General features: G+C 51.2%; 10 protein-coding genes across 10 annotated transcripts; 7 read left to right on the plus strand and 3 right to left on the minus strand.

The window, feature by feature from the left end:
* Positions 1–21: 21 nt before the first annotated feature.
* On the plus strand, positions 22–2,696 carry BBA_09542 (C6 transcription factor; the record flags this gene model as incomplete). Its single annotated transcript, XM_008604639.1, has 7 exons — positions 22–294; positions 406–839; positions 990–1,233; positions 1,297–1,616; positions 1,678–2,025; positions 2,111–2,320; positions 2,402–2,696. 7 exons carry the CDS (start codon positions 22–24, stop codon positions 2,694–2,696), a joined length of 2,124 nt encoding a protein of 707 aa, XP_008602861.1.
* A 1,364-nt stretch (positions 2,697–4,060) lies between these two features.
* On the plus strand, positions 4,061–5,788 carry BBA_09543 (fungal specific transcription factor, putative; the record flags this gene model as incomplete). Its single annotated transcript, XM_008604640.1, has 4 exons — positions 4,061–4,255; positions 4,318–4,634; positions 4,698–5,036; positions 5,365–5,788. The coding sequence occupies 4 exons, from the start codon at positions 4,061–4,063 to the stop codon at positions 5,786–5,788; spliced, it is 1,275 nt and encodes a 424-aa protein (XP_008602862.1).
* Positions 5,789–6,585: 797 nt separating this feature from the next.
* Positions 6,586–6,981, minus strand: BBA_09544 (restless-like transposase; the record flags this gene model as incomplete). Its single annotated transcript, XM_008604641.1, has 1 exon — positions 6,586–6,981. One exon carries the CDS (start codon positions 6,979–6,981, stop codon positions 6,586–6,588), a length of 396 nt encoding a protein of 131 aa, XP_008602863.1.
* Positions 6,982–7,577: 596 nt separating this feature from the next.
* Positions 7,578–10,399, plus strand: BBA_09545 (uncharacterized protein; the record flags this gene model as incomplete). Its single annotated transcript, XM_008604642.1, has 5 exons — positions 7,578–7,811; positions 7,878–8,476; positions 8,595–9,033; positions 9,595–9,854; positions 9,955–10,399. 5 exons carry the CDS (start codon positions 7,578–7,580, stop codon positions 10,397–10,399), a joined length of 1,977 nt encoding a protein of 658 aa, XP_008602864.1.
* Positions 10,400–10,933: 534 nt separating this feature from the next.
* Positions 10,934–12,531, plus strand: BBA_09546 (uncharacterized protein; the record flags this gene model as incomplete). Its single annotated transcript, XM_008604643.1, has 3 exons — positions 10,934–10,986; positions 11,087–11,357; positions 11,902–12,531. The coding sequence occupies 3 exons, from the start codon at positions 10,934–10,936 to the stop codon at positions 12,529–12,531; spliced, it is 954 nt and encodes a 317-aa protein (XP_008602865.1).
* A 1,163-nt stretch (positions 12,532–13,694) lies between these two features.
* Positions 13,695–14,444, plus strand: BBA_09547 (transposase-like protein; the record flags this gene model as incomplete). Its single annotated transcript, XM_008604644.1, has 1 exon — positions 13,695–14,444. One exon carries the CDS (start codon positions 13,695–13,697, stop codon positions 14,442–14,444), a length of 750 nt encoding a protein of 249 aa, XP_008602866.1.
* Positions 14,445–18,149: 3,705 nt separating this feature from the next.
* On the minus strand, positions 18,150–18,488 carry BBA_09548 (reverse transcriptase, RNaseH; the record flags this gene model as incomplete). Its single annotated transcript, XM_008604645.1, has 1 exon — positions 18,150–18,488. The coding sequence occupies one exon, from the start codon at positions 18,486–18,488 to the stop codon at positions 18,150–18,152; it is 339 nt and encodes a 112-aa protein (XP_008602867.1).
* A 488-nt stretch (positions 18,489–18,976) lies between these two features.
* Positions 18,977–20,305, plus strand: BBA_09549 (uncharacterized protein; the record flags this gene model as incomplete). Its single annotated transcript, XM_008604646.1, has 3 exons — positions 18,977–19,434; positions 19,490–20,170; positions 20,227–20,305. The coding sequence occupies 3 exons, from the start codon at positions 18,977–18,979 to the stop codon at positions 20,303–20,305; spliced, it is 1,218 nt and encodes a 405-aa protein (XP_008602868.1).
* Positions 20,306–20,528: 223 nt separating this feature from the next.
* BBA_09550 (sterol 24-C-methyltransferase) lies at positions 20,529–21,168 on the minus strand (the record flags this gene model as incomplete). The annotated part of the gene is made up of 3 exons (XM_008604647.1): positions 20,529–20,589; positions 20,710–20,858; positions 20,965–21,168. 3 exons carry the CDS (start codon positions 21,166–21,168, stop codon positions 20,529–20,531), a joined length of 414 nt encoding a protein of 137 aa, XP_008602869.1.
* Positions 21,169–21,526: 358 nt separating this feature from the next.
* BBA_09551 (C6 transcription factor, putative) lies at positions 21,527–23,333 on the plus strand (the record flags this gene model as incomplete). Its single annotated transcript, XM_008604648.1, has 6 exons — positions 21,527–21,644; positions 21,697–21,719; positions 22,003–22,154; positions 22,206–22,533; positions 22,581–22,912; positions 22,967–23,333. 6 exons carry the CDS (start codon positions 21,527–21,529, stop codon positions 23,331–23,333), a joined length of 1,320 nt encoding a protein of 439 aa, XP_008602870.1.
* Between the last annotated feature and the right edge of the window lie 169 nt (positions 23,334–23,502).

Genomic DNA, 23,502 nt, shown 5'->3' on the forward strand with positions numbered 1-23,502 from the left:
TGGGGGCTCCGAGCCAATGATATGTCGCTCCAAGTGGCAAGCAGTGGCGAGCTCCTCGCCACGGGGCAACAGCAGGCTCATCGGCTTTCATCCCATTCAAAATGTACGGATCAGATTGATATTGCTGTCAATACCATGGAAAGAAAGTATCGCCCGCTGCGGCCGATACCTGATAGCAGCGACTCCGGTCCAGGCTCATCCTCTGGTCTTGCCGTCAACTCCAGTCTGGCAAACAAGCGCAAACGAGTCGGGGTTGCAGTTGCCTGTGAAGTATGCCGCAAAAGGAAGATACGTGTAAGTCTTACATCGCTATCCAGCCATGGGCATCAAAGTGCTGGGCGACGTTTTTGACAAGTGAGCGAATAGTGCGATGGCAGGCTGCCTGCCTGCAATGAATGCGAACAGCGGTCGGTCGAATGCATCTACGAACCGAAAATCCCTCGCAGGGAAAGTGGTAGCTCTGAGAGCAATACAGGTCGTGCCAGCCGCAGCAATACAGGAAGCAATTCGACTGGTAGTAGTGGAGACGGTCTCATCGAGGCCGTCCAATTGCTCAATAAGATTCCGCCTCAGGAAACTATCACTGTCTTGAGATCACTAAAAGACATTACGGACGCTTCCTCTATTCTCGCACACTTGCGAGGGCGAGTCACGGAGCTAGAAAGGCACCCACAAGCCGTGACGACGGAGTTGGACAGCCTCTCGCGCACAGTTGACCTTGAGAATCGATACCCCTCGGCCTACCCGATTTTAGACCCTCTCGACGTCTGCATGCAGAGCAGTCTATTCCAGCGGCTGGCCGAGTCAGGTTCATATAAGTTTCCATCCGACTTTCTACCGTGCGTTTTAAGTCTGGTCGGTGATCGAAGATTGGGCCAAGCACATTCTACGCTATGAGCCAGTTATCCTCGAGAGAACTTCAAACCGAGCATACCACGACTTGTGATCATACGAGCCGCGACACTTTCCTTGCTAACGAGATCTCACAGTGCGAAATCACGGTCGTCTGCGACACCGATACGTCAATACGATACACTACGCCGACTCAGAATCAGAAAATGGACGAATGTCCCAGTTCCGAACGATCTTGCATGTCGGATCATATCATTTTACCTGGAGACTGAGCATCCAGCCCTGTGTCCTTTTGACCCTGAGCTCTTCATTGACGATCTTATCACGGAGGGTCCCCTTTGCACAAATCTCCTTGTAAATGCTCTCATGTACTGGGCCTGTGTGAGTACGCTAAATACGGCTTTTGAGCTAAGTTGCTGCTCCTGACAACTAATGCAACTCCAGCAGATGTACATAACGATCGATAGTGAGGTACGCGAATTTGTCGATGCATTTCGTACGGAGGCCGAAAGGCTGTGGCACATTGACAAGATGGCCCCGTCAGTTTTGACCATGGCATCAGCGCAGTTTCTGGGTTTCGGTTACTTGGTGCAAGGCAGGGATCGTTTCTTCTTGGTATATTTTTCTGAAGCTACCCGGATTGGAACACAACTCGGCCTTTTTGGCAAAACATCAGAGGTCAATCAGTCCCCAGCAAACAATTTAGCACCTAGAGAGGCAAGAGCTACCGCATATTCGGCGTGGGGTACCTTCAATTGGATCATGTATGTGCAGGAGCCAAATGCTCAAGCTTTTGCACCCTGCTAACTGAACCGATAACTCTAGGCTACTGGGCTTATTTTATCACCAACCTGGTATGGAGTATCCTGCCACGCCCCCAAGCCTTCCGATTCCTCGTAAATCAAGAGGAAGCGACAATGCACACTTGTTGGATGCAACAATTCCGGATTTGTCCGAATACTGTGACGAGGCGTTTGTTTTATTTTGCGAGTTATGGAGAAAAATGCACGAAGTGGCCATTGTCTACTACAACGGAGAGGCAGGGGCCGTTTCCGGCCGTGTACCGGTTAAATTTGCTGAGGATACGTTTCAGGGCCTGATGGAAATGATGAACCGTTTACCGTTGGCGTTGACACGGAACGAGGACAATCCGCACCATGTGGTGATTTTTCAGTAAGTTTGGACGGACGACTGAGTGCCGGTGCTCTTTCATTGCGATATATGTGTAACCCAGCTGGGCCGTGCTAATAGTGTAAAGTTTATGGCTCCATGCAGCTATACTCGATATATTCCGGCCCTTTTTGGAAGCAGTTCCGGATGCGCATCGATCAAATCACCCTCGTCACTCAAGGACGAATGCGGACGCGATATATGCAGCCTCAGTGGAGCAGCTCAAGAGGCTTATCATCATCTACCGCTCCCAATATGTTTCTTCTGGACACACCATTATTTGGCATACAGCTATGTTGTATGTAGCTAATGCTGTACTCCGCAGTCGGGGTGAAGGTTGGCTTTTCTACTTCTTGCTCTGCCTGTATGGATATCGGAGCCTGTGGACATCGTATCCTATAGTCAAGCCGATCGCCAGAGGGCTGTTGTCGATGGCAATGCGCAGGGGCGGTATATCGAGTGATAAAGCACGACAAATCTTGGTCGATCTAGGCAACGATTGTCCATCGCCATTGCCTCACGGCGAGGTCCGCGCTACTTTTATGTTGGATTTGGACTTGGCAATGTCTGACCCAAACGCGGCCAAGGCAGAGGCGCAAGCCGAGGCATTTGAGGATACTGCCATGGTTGTGGATTACACGAATGCGTTTTCCAGCCAGGAAGCCGTTGGATGATGCTCCCACACTGGGCTGTCTAGTTGCCACTCGGAAGGATGTCAGTTGTCACACCTCGTCAACGGCGCGTCATACTCGGATGCGTGTGGCATAGCGCCTTGGGAGAATGGCAAAAACGGTGGGCCCCACTGCTTTTCCGTCCTTTACATTACTGCTATTAAGGATCACGGCTCCTATAGGAAATCGGGTGCTCTTGGACTAATAAAACGCGGATTATTAGTGAACTTCAGCGTGCAAGCATATTGCACGACGCGTACTTGACATGCACAGGCGTTTCCTCGTCAAGTGGTTACAGTCACGGCCACAGTCTCAGCATATTCAAACGCCTGCCGCCAGGAGGTGCATCGTCATGGACGACCTTCAACCATGATCAGTGGCAAATTTCAGGGCCGGCCTTGTTTACGGCTTGCTGTAAGGGATACGCCGCGCTATGAGGTAACGCTGGCTCCCGCAGGCTATAGGGGCCACGCAGACGACTACGGGGAGGCATTGATGACAATGCTGTTTGTGCCAAATGGATACTTGCCCACGCTGTTTCTACAACTTGCCTGATTTTGTCACGTGCCTACTTTTTTCTCCTTGCATCATCACTGGAGCTCCCGCGCTACTCGATCTCGTACTTTGCCATCATTTTCTGCGCAACCACGGTCTTTCCCAAATCAACTTTCCGGTCGACACAGAGAGTATGGCGTCCAGTCAAGCTCGCTACCTTCTACCTAAGGCTGCAATGGACGATGTGGCGCCGGTGCCGGTGCCGGTTCATGCACCCCCAAGACGGAATAGAAAAGCCGTGCCAACGGCGTGTGACCGTAAATCTAATCCCCCATCCCTTAAGTAGTGAAATTTGTTTGTCAAACCTGCTTACCGTGCCCTTGCAGGGTGCCGACAGCGAAAAGTCCGGGTCAGTAACAGCACGATTACTAAACCTAAATAGGGTTGTAGATGAAGTTCTGTCGCTGACGCTCATCAGTGTGATGGCAAGCGGCCATATTGTCATAACTGTCAGCACGCTGGCCTGGGCTGCAAGTACTCGGAGCCCAAAACATCAACCCGAAAGCAAAAAACGACGATAGCCGAACATCAGAGACTCCATGATGTCGTCAGAGAACTTCGCAGTATGGGTGAGCCAGAGGTCTTCAATTTACTCGGCTCGATACGGGCATTACCCACAGTAGAGGAAGCGCTTGAATTGGTGCAGACTATCACCAGTGGCCCCTCCACCGAGTCCACCCCGTGCCGGGCGCAGTGCTTCAAATACCGCCTTCGCGCCCGAAGAGGCAAGCGGCAGTTCAAGAACAGACAGGCATGACTCGGAAACTGCTATTCAAACTAGGCTGTCAATCTCCCTATGGACGAGCATTAGCATGGATGAAGAAGTGCTTGTGTACCTATATACCCTCTTTTGGACCTGGGACAATACTCTCACCAAAATCATTCACGAGGCCATGCTCGTGGACGACCTGCGTACTGGACTTGACGGTGTAGCCACCCTCAAAGAGGCAGGCCAAATTGAATTCTGCTCAGAATATCTCATCAACTCAATTTTAGCCCTTTCTACTGTTCGTTACCTCGATACTGCAATCGCAAGCTGTCGCTAATGTACGCTATCCGAGACATCCAGATTTATGTACTCCAGAGCGACCTTTGCATAACCCCGACCGGGCGCGTCTTCGCTGATGAAGCCCTTCGTTTGCTCGAAGTTGAAGAAACAAAGCCCTCTCTACCCTTTCTGCAAGGCACTGCTATATTAGCAGTTTATAAATTAAGTATTGGCGAAACGGCCACCGCCACTTATCTTTTGGAGAAACTCCATCTGCTGCCCTCTCCTATGGAATGGCTAGCAGCTTGTCCTTTACCAAACGACAATACTGCGTCCTTGCGTGCGCAGGATACAAGAACAGCCATAGCTTGTATTTGGGGTTTCTACTGTCTCGACGCGTAAGCAGCTGTTATTATATGATCAACACCACGGGGTAATAGGTATACCTAATACGTCTCTAGCAAACTCGGACTATTGCTTAATCGGCAGATGGTGCTTCGGAAGCCGCTGTTGGCAGAAAGAATAAGCGATGGAGCCGACTCGCATCGCAGGCTGTGGCTCCCTCATCCTCTGTCGTCGCCTTCCTGTTTGTCATACTCTGCAGAGGCATTCGTTGCCGACTGTGCCTTTGCCGAGCTGGCGAGGGAGGCGTTGCTTCAAATATCAGCGAACCGGGCATGTCTCGTCCCGGATTACAGTAGCACCAAGGACCTGTCATACCGGATGATCAAAGCAAAGGTGTCGATGGGTGAGATGGTCAAAGGTGATGGCCATCACCTCCCGCGACGAATGTTTCTCTTGTAAGGAACCTGTGTTTGTCGGATAATTCTGCCTCTGTTGAAAAGACAAGCAGTCTTGACGTAATTGCTGGATGTCATAAAATCATGGATATTAGAGTTTGGAAGGCTGGCCAGCCTCCCTGACTTCGTCAGGTGGCTGGGACGCCTTCCTCGGAACCAAGATAAATGACATGAGCCTATCTAGGAGAAAAGGGACAAGCTTTTGAACAATAACAGAATCAATGACAGCTAACTGCCTCACATAACGTGACAGTGTTTGCCCCCTACCTTATTATCTGAGGTTCATCCAAATTGTTATTAGATTTGAAATATTGACATTCATATATAGCCTGTCCTACTATACAACGAGCATTAGGCTACTTGAACCTTTCGTCCAACTATCCTTTCTCGGCTTCGAAGGTGGACAGACAGCAGCGTCGCTCTCCTTGGCGAATAGTAATGCCATCGTGTCGACACTCTGGAATTACAGAACCGCATTTGGGATGCGGCACGAGTACTGGATGCTGTACGCCTGTCAGGTTGCAGCTATGGCTATGCTAGTTCACCCTCAATCGATGTGCCTACAGGGAGAGTCCTTTGTGCGGGTGTGCCAACTCCTCACTAGCATAGCAGAAAAACTGCCGATGGCTGACGTTGGTGTCTCTGTGCTGATAAGGTTTATATCGCTCAAAGATATTGACATCCCAGCTGAGGCTCGCCAGCTTTTGAATGCTGGCCGCCAGGGTGAGGAATCAAACTACGAAATCCACTGATCGACCAACAGATTGACCTCAACACCCGTCAATGTCAACCCGCGTCTCGAATTGTTATGTAATCAACCAATCCAAAGGAATTGTTCATTTTGATTGACGATACGGATGGAATGACCAGTTGGCCGGCATCGCTTTATGTTATGTTATGTTATTATTTAACGTCTATGTGGTAGCTCTGGTGTAAGCAAGGAGACGTGCTATCTATATTCAACGGACAATTGTGTCGCCGTTCCGGGGAGCATGACGGGGCGCGTCCGGGGACGTGTCCACGTTCTCACCAGGGGCTTCGAAAACAGCTTCATGACCCAAGTCTCCTCCTATAGTAGCAGCTGCGCGCTAATCGAGACAGAACTATTTCTTCTCAATTGGCAGTTTTTTCCGAGGAGCGGCTTCCGTCAGCGGAGAGCTGCTTGTGCTGTGTTACAGCCTTGTTATGCCGTGAGGCTCGTTGACGCGTGTTTCCACGTAACAAAAGAAATGAAAATTGGTGTTCTCACAAGCAGTTAGCGCTGCTTGGGCGATTTGTTTGTCACTCAGTCGCCAGTTGAGGGCGCCTTCTGCTCCTTATTATCGTTTGTTGAACTTCGAATCGAGGTCTGAGGCTGCGGGGGATCTTCCTGCAGTAGAAGAGGTGAGTGGGAGACTTCCGACGCCCGCATGGGCAGTTGAGGTCGGCGTCTTCGTGATTGAAGCGCTTGTGGTAGTCGGCGAAGTCTCCATGGTGTGTCCTCGCTGCTAGAGATATCCTAGCTGCCGTCGCTGAAGTGTTAGTTCGGGAAGTTTCTTCAGTTCTGCCTTTAGTTGGAGTCTACGAGAGCTTTCGCGATCGACTTCGTCCCACCATCGCTGGAACGCGATGACGAGTAGGCTGCGCATGTTGCGCCTGCAGTAGGAGTGGTATGCACCGTGGAGTCCAAATATTCGAATACTTGTCGAAAGCGTGGGTGCTCGACCTGCCTGAATGATTGCTGGCTCACTACTATCCAGTTCACCGCCAGCTTCTGGAACTCGGCTTGATCGAATCGGCGGATCAGGTTGTTCGCCAGGGCTTGGTCGTTGGGCTCTGAACGTTTGAGTCCCATGAGGTTTGTGATAGATGCGAAGGCTTTCATTCCCTTTCGTCTGCAGTGGCGTTCGTCGTCGTCCTGACGGATTTTAGAAGCTGTGAGACTTCTAAAGGTGGTGCTCGGCATTCTGTGTGCCTTTCGATTCGTATGACTGTGGTGATGATGTTTTTTTTGGCGCACGCACGGCATGCATATTTATCACCTGGATGCTTCTGATTAAATCTCAACGCCGTAGTCCCAAATCCAAGACACTGTATCCTTGGTACGTTCGGCCAGGGTGAACCCCTTCCAGACGCGGAATATGCGCCGCTCCTCCTCTTAAGGATGGCGTCCAGGATGTCAAAGTAATTTTTCCCGCGTCTAGACGGGCAAGCCTTGGGAGTAGTAAACCATCGTGCGGGGACTCCTTGCCAGCCGGTGTCTTCGGTTCGTGGTTGGTAATCACTGGCTCGGCCATGTTTCAGCTGCCAGTAGGACGCGACAAAAGGCGGCCCGTACTGTAGTGGATAGTGCCGACCAGTTTCGCCACCAGCGAGCGACCTGGGCCTCCTACCCTACAGCAGAGCGTCGGTCTCTTGCGATGCCGGCCAACATCTTTCATCTACATCATAGGGTACGCCATACCTTGTGTTTTTGGACCAGAAAGATAGTGGAATAAATCGTAATAAATTTGCACAAATTCCCGAAGCGCACGCCGAACGGCATGGCGCCTGCGCCACCAAATGCCCCTAGCGCTGACCTCTGTGAGCCCCAACCTGTTAGAAGGCCCGCAGAGATTGATCACGCACGACAGCATCCCAGTGCGCACTCGCCCCTTCACCGAGAGCAGTAGCCCGATACGACAGCAGTCCGTGCGACCGGCAGCCGAAAAACGACAGCAACGACCAAACATGAACCGCTTCGTACCTCTAGCGGCCCAGAACCAAGATGCCGACGACGCTCTCGCAGACGCCGAAGTCCTCATCGCGGAAGCCTAGAACCAACTCGACATACGCGCCAGCATCCTACGCGCGTACTCACAGGCAATTGCAAAATGCGCTGAGCAATTCTCTTCTGGATACGGAAAACGCTTTGCGCAGCACCTCCGCTCGACGATCTTACAGCACTGGTCGGCTGCCTCCCATCGCGCGTCGCCAGCCCCTGACCATGCCGCCATCTTAGACAGCGTGGAGAAAACTCCGCGCACAGCACCACTCGAGAAAACAGTGACCTTTGCCGGCGTCACGCGCGCTGCCAACGAGACGCAACCCGGAAATCGCAAAATCACGCCCAAGGATGCCCCGAGACGTAAAGCGCAAACACCAAGAACTAATAAGAGGGTTCTGATCCGTCTCCGTAAGGACTCGAAATTCTTCGACAAATCACTCCAGATTCAACTAGCAATACGCGACAAGCTACACTTGCAACTAGCAGACCTTCTGGACATGAAAGAAACCAACACGGGATTTGCCCTAACCCCTTCGACCATAGCTATCCAGCAAAAGATTCTTCAGAACCAGCAACTTTGGGGTCCCCTGGTTGGGCTTGAGATCGCGGAAAAGGACATTGAATGGCACACATACCTTATCAAGAATTTCCCGCGGACAATCACGTCATGGGATGGCACAGAACTCGACTACAAGTAAACTGTTGAAGAAGCCATCAAGGAGCAAACTGGACTTCACCCCGTCCGATGGAGAAGCACCGAAACCGACAATCTCACAACCACGCTGATCATCCATTTCGACCAACCCCTAAAGAGCCGCTTTCGCCTCTTCGGCCTCGGCGACCTCTCTTTCCAGCTTACAAAACCCCCGCGCCTCATCCTATGTGACACGTGTTGGCTCTAGCCTCTATCACCCACCCACACAATGTCAGAAACCAAAGGTCTGCGGCAACTGCGGCAGCCGCAGCCACGACCTGGAAAACTGCGAAACCCACCCGACATGCGTAGGTTGCTCTGGCCCGCACGGTGCAGGATCCTCAGAATGTTTTGCCCTCCCAAAGCGCACAGCACATGGCAGCCGAGCACTCTCCAAGACTGAACAGAGCTATGCCATCCAGCAAGGCAAAACTGCGTACGTGCGATGGGAGCTCTCCAAACAAGTAGCAAAGCCTGTCGAAGCTACACAATCCCCCATGACAGTCCAGGACGCACCTGACACTGAAATGAATGGGGCGGAAAACCACACTCTCACCGTGACAGAGCCCTAACACTCTACTGTAGAGGAGGGCAACACCATCAGATGTATAGGCCATATCATCCATCTCTCTCTCCAGGCTCTTTTACTAGCGTCATCGCGGGAAGGTCTTCTTGCCGCCTTAGAATCTGCAGCCGACGTCTCTAGAGAAGAACTGATAGCGCGCTTTTCGGATATCCTCAACTCCCAGAGGCAGAAACAGCGAACAGATTGTACGCCATCAGAAGAGCGGTACAGAAGCAGGTCTGACCACGAGCATACTTACTGCCCCGATGGCCGGGGCAGCCTTAAAGCCGGAAACAATAAGTTTTCTAGCATCCAGGGCTTAACTCCCCTACGCAAGCTCCACGAACTAGCCGCCTAGCTTCGCAGTTCGTCCCTTCACGCCGATATTTAGGATGACAGCGTCGGTCTTCGGCTTAGTATTGACAACAGAACCCGATGGTCCTCCTGGTACCTGGTCATAGACAGAGCTATCATAAAGCAAGCCGAGATTAAGGCGTTTATCACGGATCATGAAGCAGTTCTAGGCAATAATCGCCTTAACGCTTAGGACTAGGATTTTCTTGACAAGGCTCGCACATTCCTCCAGCCATTTGCTTCCGCCACGCTCTATGCAGAAGGGGAGAAGTCGTTAATATCGCAGTCGCTGCCTCTGATGGATGCTCTCCTGGCCCATTACGAGAAAAACAAGGCGTACTACTCTCAAAAAGACCATCAAGATCCCCGAATGGTCCGGGCTAATAAAATGGGTTGGTTTGTGCAGAATAAATACTATAATCTGACTGACGAGACGCCGGTCTATGTGAAAGGCCGCTAGTAAGTTGATTCAACTATCTAGTTCCTATGCTGTTTTCTATCAAGATGAAGAGGAAAGAAAGTGAATCAACTTTATGAGAGCATAACAGCACTTCTATAGCTTCGATCAATGGAAGGTTCTAGAAGCTCGGCGGCACAGCCGCCGCTCAAGCGGCTTGCCCGTTACAGTCTATGCTGCGGCTCTTCTTCTTAATCCTTCCCGTAGAGCGGCATATATCCGTAAAAATTGGCCAACTTCATGGGTGAAACCCGCTATTGCGGCCGCGAAAGAGCTATGGGAGTCGAACTTCGGTGTATTGCAGGTCGGCTCAGACAATATTACACCATCGCCGTCGCTTCTACTGGCAATAACCTCCCATCAGCGTGGCGCTGAGCTAGATTTGCTTATGAAGGATATAGAGGTCATCACAGCCGATATAAGGGATGATGATGACTTCAGCGCCTTCATCGAGCTGCCAACTTTCCGGATAGACTGCAGTCCCCTCGAATGGTGGTCTCGTAGCGAGCAGATGTCCGCTATCCCCGGCTACACCGCATGGCCATAAATCTGTTGTGCGTTTAGATCACTTGATATCGCCTTGCCAATTATGGTTACGATATGGTTATGTGGTTATAACCAGTTATGGTTCCGAGTTTGATGGTTATTCGTGGTTATGGTTACGGCTCCCCAAATAACCATATTTAACCATGTGCCCAGGTGTGCAAATAAATCCAGCTCTTCAATTTGATTTGATTACAAATCAATTTGGTCAATTTGGATTTGAATAGATTTGGATAGATTTGAATTCATTTGAGTCCATTTGATTCGGATTTATGTGTTGACAAGCCTGCCGGCGAAGCCTCGAAGGCACTGCCTAAAAGTAGCATGTGTCACACAATAGGTAGGCTTTCTATCCATACGCGGATGGAATAAGTGATGGAGTATGGAAAATTCCATACTCCATACTCCATATTCTTCCATACGAGCTGCCCGTATTCCATACGTATGGAATAAAGTCGGAAAATTGTTAACCCTACCGAACCAATGCAGGGGGGCGAAATTACCAGGAACTTCGTCAGGTTTCCGGTTCGAGAACAGCATGAACACGGCACGTCGTGATGCGGTCAACGCGGCATGTCCCAGCAGTCTCCCGTATGTCGTGGGGTTACACTAGCCATGTGGGGTCGCCATCGTCCACTATTGAGACCTTCCCATCCTCAAATTCTGTTCCACTGAACCCCTCTGATTCCAGCGTCCGTAAGACTCGAAAACGACAGGCAACCGCCAACACTTGGGCGCACGCACGCGAGCCGCAGGACGCGGAGCCAGCGCGCTGCCCCCGTAAGAACGAGAAGATCTATTACTGTATGCATTGCCGGGACCCCACCTATTCCACCACCGTTTCGACTACGTTTCGCCGCCACTTGCTCAAAGCCCACGGAATTGAGCTCAGTGCCCCCGATCATCCGATCAAGAGACAGCGCGACAACCTCATCCAGGATGCTTTCGCCAAGGCAGGCGAAGTAAATGCCTCAAAGCAATCAGCGAGACAAGAAGATGGATGCTCTTCGGGCTGCAGTCAATCGCAAGGCAGCGCTTGAAGCCCTGATCCAACTCGTCACGGTCCGCAATCTCTCGTGCAATTGCAGCTCTTGGCCAGAACTACACGCGCTCATTTGTGCAGTGAACTACACTGCGCAGGATCTCATAAGCCTCTCACATAGCTCCATTCAAAAGCTGGTCTCTAATTCCTACTGTGTGCACAAGGAGGGAGACCATGTGGAGACAAGCACGACAGTGATTGGGTGATTGAGAACGATCGTGAGTACGAGCAAAGGGTGGAGATACCGCAGCCCGGCGGGCCAACCACAAACGGGTAGTGGGGTGGTATGGAAAGGGATTTTTGTACCCGGAGGAGGTAGCATTCGAGTAGATGCGTTTGTTTGCTATGGGTAGCAGTCCGTATGCCAGGCGGCATTCTTCTTTTTCTTGGAAACAACAAGTGGAACCGAAAGGCGTCGGAGACGTTTCTTCACCGGCGTAGTTTGACGCTGCCCACCCAGTCAGGTGACGACGTGTGTGGAGGCCACGACGAATTCGGGGAGGAATTTTCTCGGTTTTCGTCTTCTTTGCTGCGCGCACGGTTACGGCGTAGCAGCCATTTTGCATGCGGGCATCATGTCGGGAGATCACCCGCTTCCTCGAGCACGGCGTTTGGCGCCCAAAGAATGGGAACCGTTGGTCTGCGATGGTTCTTGTTGTGGACACGTATCGTGTTCCCCTTACCGGGTAGGCGGCTGGTGCAGCACCTGGTTCTTTGTGAAATGGGGGGCGTTGGCCCCTGTGAAGCCGTCTGTTATGCTGGCCGAGTTGCACGAGCGCCTGGGGGCGTACATGTTCGACTATTACGCCGTCATCAGCGTGAGGCCGGAGGCCCCGCCCCTTTACGATATCTTGGTTAGGGTGGAGGCCCGAACCGGTAGTGGGGATGTGCGTCGTCTTTTGTCCTTGGAAGGCAGCACGGTTTTTGATCCGGGCGTGAGCTGTGTCTGGAAGGTGACTTGCTGCCAGGCTGCTTTGGAGACGGATGTCGGTTTTATGTTGAAGCACTTTGAGCCAGGACCCGATCGGTTTTTTTTCGGGAACGAAATTCTGGCGGACAAGCTCAAGTTGGATGTGCACGCTGCGTTGGCTTAGCGCTCGCTTCCTTGCTTGTTTTTATTTTGAGGATGCAAACACACCGAGTGAGGAAAGAATGAGTGGACGGAGGGGACGGAGGGAGTTGACGATGGTGTCCTGTCGCGATAGCTTCAGCGGGAGGGGTGCCTCCTTGACTGGTTGGTGTCGCATGCGCCCCGTGGAGATGGAAACGGAGAGGGTTAGCACGGAGTGCAGAATGTAGTTGTTAATGATGTCGATGAATATGATCAGTCTAGTACATCCGGATGCAGAGAACAGTACCAATTCACATCTCATTCGCCAAGTAAACCAGACTAGAACGATCACCACCGGAGGCCAGGACAGGATTATGGAAAATCCAGCGTGGGGGGAGCGTCAGCGACCACCAAAGGAGCGAAGCGACTGTCGTTCAATCTCGGGCAGACACCCGGCTACCGATGAAAACTAGGCAACGACCCAGCTTCAAATCGGGGCCTTTCGTTTTTTAATCAAAAAATTATGAAATGATTTATTTTCACGCAAGTTTTGTGAACAAACTCTGAAAAACGGGCAAGGTAGCAGACCGAACGAAGTGAGGTAGCGACTGGAAGGAGTTATGGTGGGGGAGCTACCAGGTCACGACGGGGGAGGAGGGAAACCGGATGTCGTTAGCTCAGCGATGGGTGACGTAGAGTATAAGGCTTTCACTGCAGAAAGTCCAGTCGCTATCGACTGCTCCCCGCTTGCGTGGTGGCTCAGAGAGGAGCAACAGCAACGATACCCTCGCCTGTCTAGAATGGCCGTCGATATTCTATCAATACCGGCCATGCCAGCTGAGCCAGAGCGCATCTTTTCTGGTGCACGGTGTACAATATCGTGGGACCGATGCCGGCCAGGAGTCGTACAATGGAGAGGGGAGAGTGCATGAAAAGCTGGATCAAGAGTGGCATCACACGGGGGATTCCGGTTGACTTGGCCGAAGAGGAGGAGAACGAGGAAGTTGGTGGCAGTGAAACATGGGGATGCTCAACAACTTGTTCTTAGTACTTCATACTTTGATGACGTCATCTCGTGTATTCCATACGTATGGAACCTTATTCCATACGAGGTATATTCCATATTCCATATTCCATACGGACCTGTATGGAGTATGGAGTATGGATAGAAAGCCTGACAATAGGTTACACAATGACTTCAAAGTCATGCCCCTTACGATATACAGAGCTCTTTCAGCCACCAGCCTCAGCGCCCGAAACAGCAGCACAGACAGCGATAACGTGGCATCAGAAGCAGTGGCGACGATAGCCACGGAGGCGACGATAGCTCATGCGGCCATAGGTCAGAAAGACGAACATCTCACGGTAGCAATGCAAGCACTAACGGGCCACATAGAAGGCGACCAGGCATTAGAAGTCCGGGGGCTGGCAGATCATGAGTCTGGTAGCCACACATCTACAGTTGAGACAGTGGCAGATTGCATTATAGTCAAACCGACAGTAGTACAACAGGCAGCGGTAGCCGAGTCAGCAGTGGAGGGAAAGGTAACTGCGCCAAAAATCAGATATAACGACCCGCAAGCAGTCTATCAGAGATATATTGAGTCGAGACAAGCTTGGTACGAAACGCAGCTGCGTGGCAGTATCAAGACTAACCAGAGTACCGAAAGGCAATGGGTATGCCCCAGCGGTACAACAAGGCGGAGCTTGCTTGGTGCCTCGATTGGAAGCAGATGGGTAGGCAATGTAAAGCGCAAAAAGAACGCTAGAGACTGGACGAAGGAAGAGATGATGTCGTATCTGGATTGGGACAAGGCTGAAGAAGACCGGGTTGAAGCAGTGGTAGCAGCTGAGATGGAAGCCAACCCTTTCTCTGAGAGACGAGGCATGGGTGACATCTGGAAGGCTGCGGCAGCGGACTGTGCAGCACAAGAGGCACTGTATTTAATCAAGTAAGCCACTAAAATTTCATCACTGACCACTGGGAAGGGGGGCGCGGGAAAGTTAGTCAGCAGGGCGCGAAATTCTTGATCCGCGCCCAGGCGCGAATGTAGGGGCCGCCGGTATGGCACGGTGTGACCTCCATACCGGACCATTCCGATCACTGCGTCTAAGACATATGATAGGATTGGCATAGCCACAGCCCATGCTGCTCGACGGACCGCTGTCACTGCCATGCCTCGCACGGTACTGTTCATGACTCGGAGGTGGTTTATTACCCTGCAAGCCTTCTGTATCCACTCATCGACATGTTCAGCAAACCGAGGCAGAGCTATTTCGACACGAGGTACCGCAGAATTATTCAGCTTGGATGAGATAGATGAGTATAGTGCTCTGACGGAGCGGCGCTTCAAAAAAGGGAGTTTCCCAAGCGTTGACGACTTATTTGGAGGCGCAAGTATTAAAGGTTGTTGGACCGAATCATTTATCGGAGTTGAAGAGATATATTCCCTTGCATCAAAGCTACCAATCTTCTGCAAAGAATTCCTTTCCATTCGAGCAATCATATTGTCCACACTTTTCCTCCGCTCTGATTGTACCGTGATAGGCACTCTCTATTGTATGGCCCTCCTTTTTGGGGTCGTCGCAAGTGTCAAAGCCGGCAGGAACGCTCGTTGCCTTGTCGCCACAGGCATATATAACTGCTCGCCACCACTGAGTGCACATTGCGAATAGCAAGCCTAATTGCAATTAGCTCTATCCGTCTGTGGAAGGGTCCGATAGCATACAATGTCTTGATGGCGTTTGTGGTGTAAAGAATTGTTATCCCTCAGGCTTTGACGCTGAGCGGTAATTTTATATACCCACGGCCAGTGTATTGATCAGCCTCGCCTCCTCCTGGGGTCATGTTAAGGCGGGCAACCCGCTCTCTCCAGGCGATGACGACACAATCTGACAGCAAGATTTACATGTCAAGGCAGGCTGAGGCAACATCGTGATTTGGCGCATGCAGGCTTGGGCAACATATCTGAGGATTACCTCCCGCACCCAGACGGAGCAATCGGCCGGGACGGCAGGCAGCTCTTCTCGTCAACGAGTCAACTTTACAGCGTAAATGTACCGTCGCGGACTGACAGACCACGGGCCTAGGCTTTGCTTCACTGGGCCCTTGTCGGCCACACCACCCTGGAAACTTGAACCGATGCAGCACACCGGCCGCCTATGCCTGCGGGCTACTCCCATATGCAACGTCTCAAAGTATTGACAATGCAAGAGAATTGACCATTAAAAGTACGGACTGTGTCATTGACGCGATTGCGTGCATGGCTAGCTTCATGGTTTCTTGCCGTTGTGCCCAGTCTGGATCTATGCGCTTCGGAAGCTGGCGGCTAATATTTCATTGGTGTTGCTTACAATATAGATGATATAATATTGGCAATATGGATCCCCTCACGATATTTCATTGTATTGTCACAAGGTCCATATTGTATTACCCCATATCATATATGGCTGCTAGCCATATTGTATAGTATAGTAGTGGTGAGCCAATCGGAGCGATAGTGCCCATGACCTCCGTACCAATTGCATTTCAGCACTATGTGGGCCGTCAAAGATGCCACCGAAATCTCAGCCGGTCTTTACCAGATAACATACTAAACCTTAGACGATGAATCACCGCAAATTTACAGCTTAGCTATGGAACAGATTGCATGTGGTCAGCGACGTTTTGGAGCGCTACTCTCCTCTTATCTGCATAAACCAGCTTTACGACCTATGCCATGAGTATTTACGGCGTGCAATTGTCACGTTATGGGAGGCAATTAGCTGTCGTTGATTCTGCTATTATTGAAAAGCTTGTTCCTGTTTTCCTCAAGTCAACAATCCGGCATCAATTATTCTGGAAAATTGCTGCCTTTCAGGCAGCAGTGTTGCGACAGAATTTGCCACCCAGGCAGAACGCTTGCGTAATGAGCCAACAGAGACAGCGTTATCAGACAGCAGTGCAACCCTACCTTTCAGTGACTGAAGCCGGATGAGGCTTGACTTGTAGACGTTTGACACTTTCAATGCATCAGACCGTGCGACAATGGCAGATTTTATCAGACTTTTAGTCATACGCAACGGCTAGAGGGTTATTCTTCCCAAGGGCGAAGCGAAAAAAGCGCGGACCTAAAGAGGCTTTTTTTTTGTTAGAGCATTTCTTCCCCTGCTATAAACACAGGGGTCGAAACTATCACAACCAAGGCCACAAGCACTGAGCAGCTTTAATTACCCATGGAAATATAACGTGTCCCACTTTATACGGTGGTATTTACGCCATGGATTGTTAATATGTCCGACGAGCAGAAAGAAGTACGCTATAATGAGAGAGCTGGGACTGCAGTCACTTTCTTCACTAAGCACATTCTAGTACAGCATTCAACTAGATATGAGCTCGATGCTCGTCTACGGAGCAAGTGTACCGTAATACAATGCGATGCACAAAGGTGGATACTGCTGTGAAGTTTAGTTGGTTCTCACTGAGCTAGCATGCCGTTATCATTGGAGCGGGCACCTGGCAAGCATGTCAGACTAACTACAGGCTTTTCTTCACAGTTCTCCCGGGCTTGAGAGCACATTCTCCGCCCTTTGGCTTAAGTTGTCGCGGTAAACCCACCCTAATGTGGATGTCAAGTTTGCTGAAGCGATTTCCTCCTCTCTCGCCTTCTAGCCGTGGTAAGACTAGGTCTAGCAAAACAGAACTGTGTAGTTTGGACGAGTGATAGAGGCGCGTGTATAATTCGGCGGTGAGCCGCGATATAGGAAGATACCCAAGCCACACGGTAGCAAGGACACTCCTGAAGGTAGGGCTGGTAATAATGGTGCATGAGCTCCGAAAGCCTCCGTAAAGGTTAATTGGCCACTTTCTCCGCGAGTGGATCTGGATGTTGTTGCCTGTGAAAACGCCACGAAGTTGCCTTCTTTCAACAACTAGACTGCGCGGAGCATAGCCTCCATAAAAACAGTGATTTTGTCTGTAAAACTATGGCCGGCAAGATGTAGCGTATATGTCAGGAGATTGGGCTGAGTAGCTACTGAGATAAGAAAAGTGTAGGAGGGAGAGAGCCCGATGCTAGATGAAGCTAATGTCAACTATGAGTAAAGAATGAGCTCTAAGCGTATCAGATTGGCTCCTACTAGTGGGGCTATTTCTATACATTGTTTCTCCCTGCGACATCATTATAAGTCTTTCCCTCACTTTCGCGCCCTAATTTCACCAAATCGCTATTCAGCTACAAGGCAAGTCACATATCTTGTCAACATCACCATTTTGCCGATAGATTGCAGTTCTCGAAAGTCATCTGACAATTTAGGAACATCACAACCAGTCATCAGCATGTGCGCTGCCTCAGATACGGCCGCCCCCCTTCTCCTGCTATCCCTGCCACTCCAACTTCATCGCCCGTCAGCTCCGCATCTTCCTCGTCTTTAGCATCGTCTCACATTGAAGATATACAGGAATTCAAATCCGTCATTATCGTGGGCGCTGGAGCGTTTGGTGCCGCCACTGCCTATACCTTGGCGAGCAGAGGCATCCAGGTGACTCTAGTAGACACAGCCCAGTTCCCTAACCCGAGAGCTGCATCGCACGATATTGCAAAAATTGTCAGAGACGATTATCCAGACCTGCTTTACATGCGAATGATGGCTAAAGCTATGCCCAAGTGGAGGAACCATACCCTATATAAGGAATGGTATCATGAAACTGGCATGCTTCGGGCAGATCCAGTCGACCACGAACGTGTTGTCCATGCAGACTGTGATCGGCTCGAGACGGCTGTTCTGTTGCATGGCCGCTTTCAGTCCAGCAAGCGCGCCGTGTACTTCGGCGTCGAATACTTCTCGTCGTCCCAGCTGTCCGGAACCCCAATCCAGAAGTTGTCCATGGTAGAATACGGCGAAGCCGTATCCGGCCGTGTCACTGTCTGTTTTGGAGCCGTCGCTGAAGACTATATAGCCCGCGGGTCGACAGTCGAGCCACTGCTCGAATTCTGTTACAAGCCGAGGACGGCACAACATGTCGGGAGCGAGAAATGATGAGATCAGAAGCATCAAAGGTTTTACAGTCTTTTTTGTGAATCAGATTGCCTGCATGAAAATCGATTGAGCGGGACGTATGCATATTACATCATTTATGTGTTACTGTCTCTCGTGCTGCCTAATCGTATTACGGAGTGATGAGTGAGAAATGAGTATGGATGCTTCAAGGAGGGTTTTTTTCGAGACAAATAGAACTTCGTACTCATAAAATCGTGCAGCGACATGACGACCACAACGCTAACCATGATGAGTATCCAAAGGCACTAAATTATGGTTGCAAGGCAAGCAGCCATAGTTCCTACGCTAGAACATCGTAGCACACACTTTGACACTTCATACAACCGGTAGCGGCTTCCATTTCCTGATATAACAGCGTAGAGGTGTATTGCTGGCACTCTCGTGCCTAGTGGACCATGTTTTCAGATACTCCGATACCGTGCCCACAGCCGACGAAAGCGGCGGTGAACATGGCGCAGCCGCAGACGTCACCCCGAGATGCGGTGCAGAGCTACCTCGATCTTCTACGGCAGCTTGACAGCCCAATTGAGATTTTAACGATTCGGCCTCTGCAGAACGAGATAACGCTGTCTTCCGAAGGCTCTGCCCGCCCTGCCATCATACCATTCGTGGACGGCGACGCGTGGGCTTTCGCCGTGGCGTACCCTGATTGCGTTCACTGGTATGACAGCAGACGCGGCAGACATGTTGCATCGCTATCATCACCTGATGAGCGCATAATGACGAATCACTGGACCGGGCCTGTACACGAGAGAGACGAAGATTCCAGCATCTTCATGCTGATGGGTATCCGATGTATCCAGCGTGGCTGCCCGCACATCCTTCAAGAGACTGCTGTCAACCTGGCCTCCCATCTGCGTGCACGGGTCGTGATCGAACTTCTCTGCGAAAAGATAGACCCATCCAAGTCAGTTACAGAAAGTCTGCTGTCTCTTTGACGATGCGATCCATGGCGTTGACAGGCAATCTCCTGCTCTGTCGATTGCGGAGCCCGAGGATGTCTTCGTTCCACCGCCGGTCGACTTCGGCTGCAGCCCCCCACCCGCCACCGCTTCTCTGGTACAGCCCGCATGCAAACGAGTCTGGCAGGAGAGTGGCTGCAACGTGGCCGATGCCAGGACAATCCTCGCAAACCTCAACGAGGCGTCCTTGGCTACGCGTGCCGTGGTTCGGGCGGCGGGTACACCTCTAGACTTCTTGTGGTTGCTAGTGCAGAACATGTCATCGACAAGCGCATTCCACGACCGACTCAATTCCACTCTCTTCTATGAGGAGATGGCGCGTCATCAAACAGATAACGATGTCAAAGAAGCGATGAAGCATCCGATCGATGTTCGAGACATGCGCATCGTGCAGGCACGCTGCAAGTTTTGGAAGGACATCTGCGAGCTACGCAGCGAGTGGGAAGAAGACAAATATGTTTTGCTGCTGGCCTTTCCGAGAGCGGTGACCGGGCGGACTGGCCGGGCGCGGCATATCCACGAACTAGAACAGAGGCTGGATGATCGTGACGACCGGCTTCGGCAGTATCTCCATGCTGCGCGGGACCTGTGCCGCGCCATCCTCCACAATTTTCTCCCTCGCGAGAGTCTCATGATAGATATCTACCATCTGAAGCAGCATGAGCCTTTGTCTGACGAGATGTATGACGCATTTGTGAGCGTGAAGCCGAGGGCTAGAGTACCACTACCGCGATTAGCAAGGCGACGCTTGCCATAAGCATGGCGCATCGGCTCATCATTTCGCGCGAAGGCTTAACAAGCGAATCAGATAGATAGATGGTGAGTCTCCATCACGAAACACTTCCACTTCTTTCAGCAGCTTACTGTCCTGCTCTGACATCCCTCGACCAAGCAAAGGTTATACAGCAGAGCGCAGAACGCACAGCAAAAACGGCTGAATGTGTAGCTCAACGTTTGGTCCCACTAACGTAACGAGTGTCTGAGGTCCCTGCCAGCATGTCCTGAGCTGTAGCAGCTTCAATTACAGCGAGTTGCGTCACTATTTGCCCCACTGTAGCGGTGCTCCAGCGGGCTGCATCACCTGAATCACGTCGAGCGTCCTGGCACATGTATTATTACCAACGGCTATTAAAAATATCGTATGTTACTTGCGAAATCATGTTGATACCAGAGGCTGACACTAGTTTATCGAATACCTGACCAAATCTCCCTCTACTTACTGGCCGTTTTCGCTCGCAACCGGCTTCCGGCTAACCATCAGATACATGGGCGTAGATAGCTTCGCCTTGCCATTTTGGACTAGCCTGCCTGCGGCTTTGCCCAAGCCATCAGCTGTCTTTTTTGTTCCCGGCGGCGCAATACGGCGAGTCTAGAGAAGCGTAAGGATATATTATGGGCCACAACGCGTCCCCAGCGGTTCATTCGCAGCACCGTGAAGGCGTCCCCAACAGTCTGGGCGTACCGCAGGTCGCTACCAAGCGGCCAGTACCAGGGTGGTGAGGCCTGTCGACGGCTTCGGCCAGGTCGAGGCTGACCTGAAGCTGGAAATCCGCGGTTTTCATGGCCTTTTTGCCGTCAGAGATTGTAAACAACTGGGCAATGACGTCGCCTTGCTCAATGTCCAACCGAAGCTCGCGGTGCTCCAGGTTCTCACTGTCGTAGCGTCCGTCATAAGTCATTCGTACACCCCAAAGACACCACCAGGTTTGAGTACACCGGAAGTCTCACTTAGATGTCCACAAGAGAGAACAGTGACCCCTATAGGCTGCCGTAGATAACCCTGCGTGTGGATATTGCAGTCCGGAGCTCTCTCCGAGCCGCACAACTGGCCATGCCACAGCGTTTCCTCCTCCAAAACCTTCAAAACTGTATAATAATTGCTGTCAAAAGTGAAAAGTGACGCCTTTTCCTTCTTAATCTAACGAAGCCACAACTTACGTAACGCTTGCTTTCTGCCGTTGTATAAGTAGACTGCCATCCCTCACCACTTCAATCCAAGATGCCCTCCTCTCTTGAGGCTCTTGAAGCGAACAAAAAATGTCTCCAGCTCGAGGCTCACTACCAAGACTTTTGCCCAGACTATCGGGTGAAGAAGAGCGACGACCAGAGGCACCACAACCCCGCAGACGCCGGCTAGTAAGCAATGCTTGCAACAGTACGTAGCCTCACGCTATGGATTGTTACTGCAAACTAACTCGAAACCTCAGGCTGTAGGACACGAAAAACCAAGGTAAGAGTCAGCGCGCTCGCCAGTCAAGGAAAGCAGGCGGGCTTGAATCATTTTCAATGAGCGTACAATCGAGCATGAGAGACCAGCGCTGATGTCAAAGAGCATAGTGTGATAGCGCCCGGCCACAGTGCCGCCAATGTGCCAGAAGAAACTGCCCCTGTATCTACACTGCTCCGCCTGGTGTATATCTCAGCAGCTCAAAAGGGAACGCACTGAAAACTATGCGAGCGTCGTTGACCTGATACGCCGCGGAGACAGCGTGCACGCTGAACAAATTGCGCAGAGAATTAGAGAAGCTGAAAGCGTTGACACTGCCGTTGGTGATTTAGCCGGTGCAAGCCTCCTGCTGCAATCCTCTTATCGAGCGGTTGCAGCCACTGGACCGCCTTTGGGACAATGTCCTGCTTCTGCTTCCCGTCCACTGTTGACGTCCCCGTGAGTGATGCCCATAGTACGATGCTGGATCCACTGCTGACGTATTGTTAGATACGAAGACTGCGACTTTATATTTGAGAAACGCTACGACACTGATGCTTACTACCGACGGGTAGATCCAAGCCTCTTTGTGGATGTATCAGGTCATGATTTGCCATTGTCCAGCTGGACCAGGGTATCTACTGATGATCACCGCATGAATCATTTGCTCAACTTGTTCTTCACCTGGGACAATATCGTGGAGCGTATCATCTATCGACCAATCTTCGAAGAAGATGTTAGAAGGATCAGAAGAGGGAACCAAGGTGACTATGACGACAATACCGCCAGCGACTTTTGCTCTCCCTTTCTGGTCAGTTGCCTACTGGCCTTGAGCTGCGTAAGTCAAACCAAAATCTGCAAGATGATTTGCTCTAATGCATTCAGCTCTACTCGATGGACCCAGCAACATACAAAGACCCTGGGGATCCCAAAACAAGGGGGAGGCTATGGGCGGAGGAGGCTGAGCTTCACCTGCAAAATTGCCCCCGGCCATCCATTGCTCTTATGCAAGGTCTATACATTCTGCTCATCTACGAGGCCAATCTTAGTACTGGCGCAGAAACGCTACAATACTTGACGCGATGCATGGATGTCTATAGAATTCTCAACGATAGGAACATGGACGAGCTTGCTGACGACACGGTGCCTGAGCCTCGACGGAGGCTGGAGAGAGAAGCTACTTCGTGGTGCATGTGGGGAATGTATTGCACTGAATGGTGAGTGGACTTTTGAGCCCGAGCTCATGATGCTCATGTGTTGACATTGGCCAGGCGATCTACTGAGGCGCTTGGTCTTCGAAAGTTGAGCCGCCCGCCAAAGATTGACAAAGTGTGGCGTGAGAGCAGCTTCACGCTTCACCAGACTGGGTCCGCAGGATACTGTTGGTATCCTTACCCGCTGAGCCTTCAGATGCAGCCATCAATGCAGGTGGCTATCAGGGAGGCGGATGCTGCGCTTTCGCAGATTGTCGAATTGATATTAAACTATCTACATCCCGACGAGAACGGTGTCGACACTGTGTCTAAGCCTGGCTATGCATTGGAGCTCTACGACGCTTTGCTCAATTGGAGATACGGGCTTCCCCATGAATTGCGATTTGAGCAGTCTGTGCTGCCGTCCGTCATTGCTTTGCAGTAAGTCGACCGCCTAAAAGTATCACAGAGTCACACAATGACTGAAACTGAATAGCATCCACCTGGAGACGGTGAGCATAACTCTGCTACGTCCTTTTGCTCACATGACAAGACAGGAGTTTGGACGGTTCAGCCCTCGGGAGCGATGTGCCGCACATGCCAGCCATCTGGTG

Source organism: Beauveria bassiana (assembly GCF_000280675.1).
Source record: "Beauveria bassiana ARSEF 2860 unplaced genomic scaffold BBA_S00057, whole genome shotgun sequence".
Classification (NCBI taxonomy): domain Eukaryota; kingdom Fungi; phylum Ascomycota; class Sordariomycetes; order Hypocreales; family Cordycipitaceae; genus Beauveria; species Beauveria bassiana.